Source organism: Hemitrygon akajei, chromosome 9 (genome assembly GCF_048418815.1).
Source record: "Hemitrygon akajei chromosome 9, sHemAka1.3, whole genome shotgun sequence".
In the NCBI taxonomy this organism is placed as follows: domain Eukaryota; kingdom Metazoa; phylum Chordata; class Chondrichthyes; order Myliobatiformes; family Dasyatidae; genus Hemitrygon; species Hemitrygon akajei.
Window position 1 is genome coordinate 96,515,511 of NC_133132.1, and position 11,237 is coordinate 96,526,747.

Sequence of the window (11,237 nt, forward strand, 5' to 3'; positions counted from 1 at the left end):
ATCCTTGATTGTTTAGGGGTGTGATTGAATACTCTCCACTTGCCTGAATGTGTTCAGCTCCAAATACACTCAGGAAAACTATAAGCCCCAGCCAATTTCCAATGCTATTATCTGACCTGCTTTACAAAGCAAAGAGAGCTCTGGGGTTTATTGGCAAGAAGATGTGCTACTCCTTCTCACTTCATTCAGCAAAAAGACATTATTGTTACGTCAGGCCATCAAAACTTCTCTGAATAAATGATCCATTCTTCAGCATTCAAACACCAGAGGCTCTAATTGCTGAGGATAGGGATGTTGTTGCAGCCTCCCCCCCCCCCCACCCCCCCCCGCTAGCTGTTTATTATCCACTATCATTCAAGACTAAATGTGACAGGATGGCAGGACTGCATAACTTAGTTGGTTGTGAAATTGTTTAGCTTTATCTAATGATCGGCACATTGGCCTTTATAAAGCAAAGTATGGGAGTGGGATTATGCTGAAAGTGTATAAGAAGACAAAATTTTGGGGTATTGTATGCAGTTCTGGTCACCAACCTACAAAAAAAGTTCAATAAAATTGTAAATGTACAGAGAAAATTTACAAGTAAGTTGACAGGACTTGAGGATCAGAAAACGTAAACACGAGGATATCTGCAGATGCTGGAAATTTAAGCAACACAAACAAAATGCTGGTGGAACGCAGCAGGCCAGGCAGCATCTATAGGAAGAAGTACAGTCGACGTTTCAGGCTGAGACCCTTCGTCAGGACTAACTGAAAAAGACAGTAAGAGATATGAAAGTGGGAGAGGGAGGGGGAAATCCGAAATGATAGGAGAAGACCAGAGGGGGTGGGGTGAAGCTGAGAGCTGGAAAGGTGATTGGCAAAAGGGATACAGAGCTGGAGAAGGGAAAGGATCATGGGGCAGGAGGCCTAGGGAGAAAGAAAGGGGGAGGGGAGCACCAGAGGGAGATGGAGAACAGGCAAGGAGTGATTGTGAGAGGGGCAGAGAGAGAAAGAAAAGGGGGGATAATTAATAAGTAAATAAATAGATAGATAGATAGATAAGGGATGGGGTAAGAAGGGGAGGAGGGGCATTAACAGAAGTTAGAGAAATCAATGTTCATGCCATCAGGTTGGAGGCTACCCAGATGGAATATAAGGTGTTGTTCCTCCAACTTGAGTATGGCTTCATCTTGACAGTAGAGGAGGCCATTGATAGACATATCAGAATGGGAATGAGACATGTAATTAAAATGTGTGGCCATAGGGAGGTCCTGCTTTCTCTGGTGAACAGAGCATAGGTATTCAGCGAAACAGTCTCACAGTCGGGTATATAAAAGGCCGCACTGGGAGCACCGGACGCAGTATATCACACCAGCCAACTCACAGGTGAAGTGTCGCCTCACCTGGAAGGACTGTCTGGGGCCCTGAATGGTGGTGAGGGAGGAAGCGTAAGGGCAGGTGTAGCACTTGTTCTGCTTACAAGGATAAGTGCCAGGAGGGAGATCGGTGGGAAAGGATGGGGGGGACGAGTGGACAAGGGAGTCGCGTAGGGTGCAATCCCTGCGGAAAGAAGAAAGGGGGGGGGGAGGGAAAGATGTGCTTGGTAGTGAGATCCCGTTGGAGGTGACGGAAGTTACGGAGAATTATATGTTGGACCCGGAGGCTAGCGGGGTGGTAGGTGAGGACAAGGGGAACCCTATCCCAAGTGGGGTGGTGGGCGGATGGGGTGAGGGCAGATGTGTGGGAAATGGAAGAGATGCGTTTGAGATCAGAGTTGATGGTGGAGGAAGGGAAGCCCCTTTCTTTAAAAAAGGAAGACATCTCTTTCGTACTGGAATGAAATGCCTCATCCTGCGGGCAGATGCAGTGGAGATGGAGGAGTTGCGAGAAGGGGATGGCATTTTTGCAAGACACAGGGTGGGAAGAGGAATAGTCCAGATAGCTGTGAGAGTCCGTAGGTTATTAGTAGATATCAGTAGATAAGACATCTCCAGAGATGGAGACAGAAAGGTCAAGAAAGGGGAGGGAGGTGTCGGAAATGGACCAGGTAAATTTGAGGACAGGGTGAAAGTTGGAGGCAAAGTTAATGAAATCAACGAGCTCAGCATGTGTGCAGGAAGCAGCGCCAATGCAGTCCTCGATGTAGCGAAGGAAAAGTGGGCAATGGATACCCATATAGGCTTGGAACATGGACTGTTCAACAAAGCCAACAAAAAGGCAGGCATAGCTGGGACCCATACAGGTCCCCATGGCTACACCTTTGGTTTGGAGGAAGTGGGAGGAGCCAAAGGAGAAATTACTGAGAGCAAGGACTCTCCAGACAGAGGAGAGTGGTGGTAGAGGGGAACTGGTTAGGTCTGGAATCCAAAAAGAAGCGGAGAGCTTTGAGACCTTCCTGGTGGCGGATGTTGGTATATAGGCACTGGACATCCATGGTAAAAATAAGGTGGTGGGGGCCGGGGAAATTAAAATCATTGAAAAAATGCGAAGCGTGAGAAGTGTCATGAACATAGGTGAGAAGGGATTGAACAAGGGGGGATAAAACAGTGTCACGGTATGCAGAAATAAGTTTGGTGGGGCAGGAGCAAGCTGAGACAATGGGCCTACCTGGACAGGTAGGTTTGTGGATCTTGGGTAGGAGGTAGAAACGGGAAGTGCGGGGTGTGGGAACTATGAGGTTGGTGGCAGTGGATGGGAGATCCCCAAAGCTGATAAGGTTGGTGATGGTGTGGAAGACAATGGCCTGGTGCTCCTTAGTGGGGTCATGATTGAGGGGTAAATAAGAGCAGGTATCAGCGAGTTGTCGCTGTGCCTCGGCCAGGTAGAGATCAATACGCCAGACTACAACAGCGCCTTCCTTATCAGCGGGTTTTATAGTAAGGTTGGGATTGGTGCAGAGGGAGCGGAGAGCAGAGCATTCGGAAGGAGTGAGGTTGGAATTGGAACAAGGTGTGGTGAAGTCAATGTGGGGAAAGGTGAATGGGTTAGGACTTTATTCCCTAGAGTGCAGGAGAATGAAGGGAAATTTGATAAAGGTACACAATACAAATAATGAAGAGTATAGACAGGGTTAATGCAAATAGGATTTTACCAAAGTTTTGATTTACATTTATTATCAAAGTATGTATGCAGCGTACAACCCTGTGATTCATCTTCCACAGACAGCCACGAAACAATTCAATCTAGCACTGCGTTATTCGTTAACCGCAGGCCATCCAGATCAAAATTGTCCAAAATAGCAACCAAAAAAAGGAGCAACATGAAACCAGAAACATACTACAGAGTCCAATCCACAAACTGTGCTGATTAAACCTTGCCCAATATCCAGGACTCCAGCACAACCCTCTGGCAGCATCGAGCAAGAGACCATTCGAATGCAGGAATCTTCCTCTGCGAGCAGCGAGCTAGGGGGAGACAGAGACTGTCACACGCAGACATCTTCCTCTAGCAGCAGCAAAAGGCTGGTTGACTGTGCTGAACACACATTTGCCTTCCGGTCTCACCTCGATGATTTCAAACTTCCTCAATGCTTTAATTGGCAAGATTGGTGATAAACTGAGTCAATCATGGGCTCACACTCCATCTCCAGAGTTCCTGGCCTCGAGACTGCATGCTTTGCTGGAAACCTCATCGAACACCCGCAGAGACAGCAAAGCACCAGATCACTCAATCAGCCTGAAAACACATCACCAATGTGTAGATCACAGGCTCCCAACAATAGCAGAAAAACATTTGAAAGAAAAAGGCGTTTTTAAAAAAGTGAAAGAAGTAGTTTTATGAACTGCCTGGAGGATGTTGCCCTTGGTCACATTGTTTGCTGGCACCATGACTAGAACCAGAAGTCATCGGTTAAGGGTGAAAGGCAAAATATTTAAGCGAGACCTAGCAGGGAACTTCTTTCCTCAGAGGGTGTTGCGAGTATGGAGCAAGTTCCAGACGAAGTGGTGGATACAAGTTCAACTTCAATACTTAAGAGAAAAATTGTTAAGTATATAGATGGGAGGGGTATGAAGGGCTATGGTCCAGCTGCTGTCACAACTAGGGGTTATTTTTTAAAAGTTTTTTTTGTCATTTAGCATGCGGACTGTATTTTCTGCTTAGCTCGGTGTCACCTTTGTCTTTGGATTGTTTACCTTTTATCTCTAACTGTCTTTGCACTGGCTCTAGTTTTTCACAATGTTTTGCAGGTGTCTCATTTGGGATCATGGGGATTGTTTAACTTTGTTTTTATCACCTCTATTCAATTTAGGATAATTTAATTAGCATGGTATGTCAGTGTCCGGAATTCCTACAAGTTCCAGGGTGTTTTCAGGGGGGTATGCCAATCCCTCTTTGTTGGGTCTCTGTGGTTCCTTGTCAAGTGAAACTCAGACTGAGTTCTTCTGTGTATCATCAGTGATTTACGTTTGTCAAGATTCAGTATTGTTTGCCTCAGCTCATTAGTTTTCTGGTAATTTTTTAAGTAAGTCTTTAGTTTTATTTGAATTGCTGAAGTCTTCTTGATTCCTGCACTTGAGTTTGCTTGTGATCCTCAAGGTGGTGTCAATAGGACTAGGCTGAATAACAGCTTGGCATAGACAAGTGGGCTGAAGGGCCTTCTTCTGTGCTCTGTGACTCTGTTGTTCAGCATGCATGTATTTCTGTACTATAGCTCTTCATGACTGGTACCCATTCCAGCAACAACAAATGACAGTTATGCACTGCCTTGTGGTTATAGATTATGGTAGTGTATACCTGCATTTTTGGTGTTGTTAATAGTCCACAGTATCTCATGATGCCCAGTTTTGAGCTACCAGATTTGAAGTACCACACAATAAAGTATGAGCATAGGACTTCAGCTCCACAAGAAATAGGCAGTGGTTATTTCTACCACTACTGTCATTGTCAGATGAGTCTGCCACAGGTTAATTACCGAGGACGATGTCAAGTAAGTCTAGCTTTTGCCACAGATGGAATCTTGATTAGTAAATGCCAGGATGGATTTTTTAAAAGGCAGATCAAATCAAACCAACCGAATGTTCTGTTGAGTAACTAAGGAAATCATAATAACTGTATATTATAGACAAATCTGGGTGCCACAGTTTGGGAAAGCTGAAATGATTTCAGAAACAGTGCAGGAATGGTTCTAGAGATGAGAGATTATATTTATAGATAAGAAAAAATAGGGGGTTATACTTGGAATAGAGGAGATTGTGAGAGCATCAGAAATTTAGAATAATGGAAGAAAATGTACCAAGGTGGAAAGAAAATGTTCCAGAAGGCTGATGTGTAAAGCACAAGAATCAACAATACCCTGTATACCTTTTCTTGTTTTGTGAGTGAAATGTAGAAAATGTAGAAACAACTGTAGTTTTAAAAGCTGAAAAAAATAAACATTTTTAGGGCTATAGGCAGTAGATAAGCTGGATGAGTTGTATTTATTTTACACATGGCCAGTACTCCCTTCAATATTTGTATGGCTTCCTTCCTTGCTTTAACCTTCCTGGGAGTTTGTAAAAATCAAAGATCTTCCAACTAGCTAAGGAATCTCTTTCCACATTAAATATAAAGCAGATGTCCACTGCTTTACCTTCAAAGGTCCATTTAATATGTTTAAGACTATACCATTTTTGCTTACCTTTTATATGTTTCTTGTGTTTTCCCCCAAAAAACAAAGATATTAATAAGCAACTCACTCAATCTGTTTAAACTTATTTGGCACACGAAACTCTTCCTTCTAAAGCTCTATTTTTGGTTTTCTCTTCCTAAATTTCTATATAAATGATATGGGTTAATACCAAAGGTATGGCTATCAAATTTGCTAATGTTACAAAGATGTATATAAAACAAGTTCTGTAGCTGACAAAAGAGATAAAGATAGTTCGTGCAAACGGGCACCTGCCCTGCCGCGGTCTCGCACGGGAGAACGGGACGGAGCGCGACACTGACACCTGCCCTGCCGCGGTCTCGCACGGGAGAACGGGACGGAGCGCGACACTGACACCTGCCCTGCCGCGGTCTCGCACGGGAGAATGGGACGGAGCGCGACACTGACACCTGCCCTGCCGCGGTCTCGCACGGGAGAACGGGACGGAGCGCGACACTGACACCTGCCGTGCCGCGGTCTCGCACGGGAGAACGGGACGGAGCGCGACACTGACACCTGCCCTGCCGCGGTCTCGCACGGGAGAACGGGACGGAGCGCGACACTGACACCTGCCCTGCCGCGGTCTCGCACGGGAGAATGGGACGGAGCGCGACACTGACACCTGCCGTGCCGCGGTCTCGCACGGGAGAACGGGACGGAGCGCGACACTGACACCTGCCCTGCCGCGGTCTCGCACGGGAGAACGGGACGGAGCGTGACACTGACACCTGCCCTGCCGCGGTCTCGCACGGGAGAACGGGACGGAGCGCGACACTGGCACCTGCCCTGCCGCGGTCTCGCACGGGAGAACGGGACGGAGTGTGACACTGACACCTGCCCTGCCGCGGTCTCGCACGGGAGAACGGGACGGAGTGTGACACTGACACCTGCCCTGCCGCGGTCTCGCACGGGAGAACGGGACGGAGTGTGACACTGACACCTGCCCTGCCGCGGTCTCGCACGGGAGAACGGGACGGAGTGTGACACTGACACCTGCCCTGCCGCGGTCTCGCACGGGAGAACGGGACGGAGTGTGACACTGACACCTGCCCTGCCGCGGTCTCGCACGGGAGAACGGGACGGAGTGTGACACTGACACCTGCCCTGCCGCGGTCTCGCACGGGAGAACGGGTCGGAGTGTGACACCTAAGTTGCCACCGCCTCAGACGCGACAACTTGCCTAACCGGCAATTCGGTCTCGCACGGGAGAACGGGACTGCGTCCAACACTTACCCAACGTCCCTCTGGATTGCGCGAACAGAAATGCGCGTGACACATGCCCAGCCGCCACCTAGCGCGCGTCGGCCTGGCAAAACGCCGTCTCGCGCAGGTGACCAGGATTGCGCATGACACCTGTCCAACGGCCGTCTTTGCTCGCAGTACGAAAAATGGCGGCATTAACAAATAATCAAGAAGAGACTGAAATAATGCACCGCTATAAAGCGAATATTGCAATGAGCAATCCTGCTACCCCAATGGCTGTAGTAGATGACATGGATAATTCAGCACAGCCCGAGGTATATGTCAGTGTCCTGTGGCATAGTGGATATCTGGGTCTTGTTTACTACAGCGCAAATGAATGTACCATTTACATCATGCCCGATACCCCAGACTCTAAGGATTTGAAGTTACTGAAGAAAGTGCTGGAAGAAATCCAGCCCCGATGTATTTTAACAAGTGCAAAGCAAGACCACAATATGGCAGACTTCCTTCAAGCGATGGGGACCGCCAACAATGGAGAGGATGGGAAGCCAGAAATAGCTCTCCTCCCCAACATGGACTTCGGGCTCAATATCAGCAAGCAACGTGTGCTGTCAGCGAACCTGCCTTTTGTCCCCTCCCACCTGACTGAAGCGGAGAAGATCATGTACCTGGCATCAGTCATCCCATTCGAGTGTGCCACCATGTTGCGGGCTCTTGGAGGGCTTTTGAAGTTTATAGAGAGAAGGAGGATTGGAGTGGAATTGGAAGATCCCAATGTAAGTGTCCCCATTCTGGCCATCAGGAAATTTACACTGAATGACACGGTGCACATTGACCAGGATGCTTTTTGCGTGCTGCAGATTTTTAAGTCGGAAGTGCACCCATCTGTATACAAACTGGCATCAGGGCTGAAAGAAGGACTCAGCTTGTTCGGAGTTATGAATCGCTGCAAATCCCAATGGGGGTCAAAGCTGATGAGACTATGGTTCATGCGTCCTACAAAAAATCTGGAGGAACTGGACAAGCGGATGGACGTCATCCAGTTTTTCATGCTGGCCAGAAACACTGAGGTAGTGCAGACGCTTCAGGACTGCTTGAAGCATATCAGGAATGTTCCAATGATTCTGAAAAGAATGATGCTATCCTACACTAAAGTGAGTGACTGGCAAGCCCTTTATAAGACAGTATACAATGCTGTGTGCATTGGAGATACTTGCAGGTCCCAGCCCAGGTCTGTAGAACTTTTTGCAAAGATCTCAGGGACTTTCACAGATGATCTCCATTATATTGCCAGTCTCATCACTAAAGTGGTGGATTTTGAAGGTAGCAATACCGAGAACAGATTCACTGTTCGGTCAAATGTGGACCCAGCTATAGATGAAAAGAAACGTAAACTGATGGGTCTATCAGATTTCTTAACTGAAGTAGCAAGGAATGAATTAACACTGCTGGATAGCAGGATTCCATCATGTTGTGTCATCTACATCCCTCTGATTGGATTTCTTCTAACTATTCCACGCCTTCCAAGCATGGTGGACAAGGATGATTTTGAAATAGAAGGACTGGATTTCATGTTTCTGTCTGAGGGTAGGCTTCATTATAGAAGTGCCAGAACCAAAGAGCTTGATACAATGTTGGGAGATTTGCATTGTGAAATCCGGGATCTTGAGACAGCTGTCATGTACCAGTTGCAGGCAAAGGTTTTGGAGAAGTCCAGAGTGCTTTATGATGTGATGGAGTATACAGCCCAATTGGATTGCTTAATTGCCATGGCTGTTGTAGCCCGAGAAAACAACTATATAAGACCAAAATTAACCAGCAAGAATATAATCAACATTAAAGATGGAAGACATCCTCTCATGGAACTGTGCACAAGGACATTTGTTTCAAACCCTATCAATACTGGTGGAGAACATGGAAAAATTTCTATCCTTACTGGTCCAAATTCCAGTGGCAAAAGTGTATATCTCAAGGAAGCTGGCCTAATAGTGTTCATGGCACTAATAGGTAGTTATGTACCAGCCACAGAGGCAGAAATTGGATTAATAGATGGTATTTACACAAGGATCCAAAGCCGTGAATCAGTGTCTGTGGGACTTTCCACATTCATTATAGACTTAAATCAGGTGGCAGCTGCAGTTAACAATGCTACAGAGAGATCTCTGGTATTAATTGATGAATTTGGAAAAGGAACCAACAGTGTTGATGGCTTATCACTCCTTGCAGCTGTTTTAAGGCATTGGGTGAAGCAAGATGTGAAATGCCCCCATATCTTTGTATCTACCAATTTTCATAGTTTAGTTCAGCTTAACCTACTCCCGGTTACCAAGCTAATACGCTATCTAACACTAGAAACCATACAAGATGGAGAGGAGTTAGTGTTTTTCTACCAGCTGAAGGAAGGTGTCTCCACTGACAGCTATACTGCCAATACAGCTATACTGGCTGGGATGCCACCACAGGTAGTGAAGCGAGGGTTACAGATTTCTGACCTGTACCGTAGAGGGCAACCTATCTGTCGTCTTGACTGCCCTTCAAAGTCCAACCAGTTTGAAACACATAAAGCGTTGGTGGATAAATTTCTTCAGCTGGACCTCAATGACCCTAATATAGACCTGCAGGAATTTTTGAGTAAGGATATTTTGGCATATATAAATTCAGAACTTTGACATGCTTCCTGCTGCAGGCCATCACCTAAAACAAACCAAACACATTACTACCCGGTGATTTTTAATAGATAAACAGAAACCTAGATTTGCAATTATTCAAACACTTAGGTAAGTGTATCAAAATCAGTTAAGTTTGTAGATCCCAGCATTGTGACATCGACAACGCTGCAGGTAGCTCCACATGTGAATTGAAATGGAAAGAATAAAACAAATTTTGATTATAATTTATAAATATGTCTAAATTATTGCACACGCATGTAACGAGAGTGTCTTGGACCTCCAGGTGGTCCACAGCAGGGGTGATTGATAAGTTTGTGGCCAAAGGAGATGAGTTATACAGCTCTTGTTACAGGCACGTGCAGTTCAACTCTTTGAGTGAAAATACAGAAAGTTTGAAGTTAATAACTCAGCGCCTTCAACCTTAGGCTATGAACTTATCAATCACCCCATGCTGTGGACCACTTCTGGAGGTCCAAGATGCTGACTTCTACAAAGGCTGCTGAACTAAATGTGTAAACGTAGGAAAAATAAATGTGCTAGGTTTTCTAAAATTGACTCCTTCTACCTTAGGCCATGAACTTATCAATCACCCTGCATATGTGAATTAAGTGATATTTTATAACTACATTGAACTAAATTCTCTCTTGGAGAAAAATAATCAAAAAAATGGGGTTAGTAGAATGCAGCAGAGAGAGTTTAAATGGTCTATAGGAAAACCATTACAGATATTGAAGGGATTCCCTTTGTTTAGGGGAATGAGCAAAGAAATGGCAAATGAAATACAATGTTGGGAAGTTTATGGTCATGCACTTTGGTGGAAGAAATAAGTGGGCAGACTATTATTTAGATGGAGAGAGAATTCAAAATGCAGAGATGCAAAGGGTCTTGGGAGTCCTTGTGCAGGATACCCTAAAGGTTAACCTCCAGACTGAGTTGGTGGTGAAGAAGGTGAATGCAATGTTGGCATTCATTTCTAGGGGTATGGAATATAAGAGCAGGGATGTGATATTGAGGCTCTATAAGGCACTCGTGAGACCACACTTGGAGTATTGTGTGTAGTTTTGGGCTCCTTTTAGAATGGATACACTGACATTGGAGAGGGTTCAGAGAAGATTCACAAGAATGATTCCAGGAATGAAAGGGTTACCGTATGAGGAATGTCTGGCAGCTCTTGGGCTGTATTCCCTGGAGTTCAGGAGAATGAGGGGGGATTTCATAGAAACATTCCGAATGTTAACAGGCCTGAACAGATTAGATATGGCAAAGTTATTTCCCATGGTAGGGGAGTCTAGGGCAAGAAGGCACAACTTCAGGATTGAAGGATGTCCATTTAGAACAGTGATACGGTGAAATTACTTTAGTCAGGAATGGTAAATCTGTGGAATTTGTTGCCATAAGCAGCTATGGAAGCCAAGACATTGGGTGTATTTAAGGCAGAGATAGATAGGTTCTTGATTAGCCAGGGCAACAAAGGGTATGGGGAGAAGGCAGGAGAGTGGGGAACACTGGAAGAATTGGATCAGCAAGAACTGGATCAGCCCATGATTGGCAGAGCAGACTCAATGGGCCAAATAGCCTACTTCTGCTCTTATTTCATATGGTCTTAGTACTGATGAAGGAGGGTCTTTACCTGGGCAATGTAATGTATTCAAAAACACGGTGCCATGATTTTCTCAATCATGCAGGAAGGAGAAAAGTTAAATGAGCAATAGTTGCTGGGAATTCCATGGTTTGTGGTGCAGACATATTCCAGGATG

General features: G+C 45.7%; 1 protein-coding gene across 1 annotated transcript; it reads left to right on the plus strand.

Annotated features, from left to right (window-relative positions):
• The first annotated feature begins 6,993 nt into the window (after nt 1-6,993).
• Nucleotides 6,994-9,527, plus strand: msh5 (mutS homolog 5). The gene has a single exon (XM_073055439.1). It carries the CDS (start codon nt 6,997-6,999, stop codon nt 9,478-9,480), a length of 2,484 nt encoding a protein of 827 aa, XP_072911540.1. The 5' UTR covers nt 6,994-6,996; the 3' UTR covers nt 9,481-9,527.
• The last annotated feature ends 1,710 nt before the right edge of the window (nt 9,528-11,237 follow it).

What these genes read in the sequence shown, in the direction of transcription:
- msh5 (XM_073055439.1), top strand. Translation starts at nt 6,997, where the DNA reads ATGGCGGCATTAACAAATAATCAAGAAGAGACTGAAATAATGCACCGC.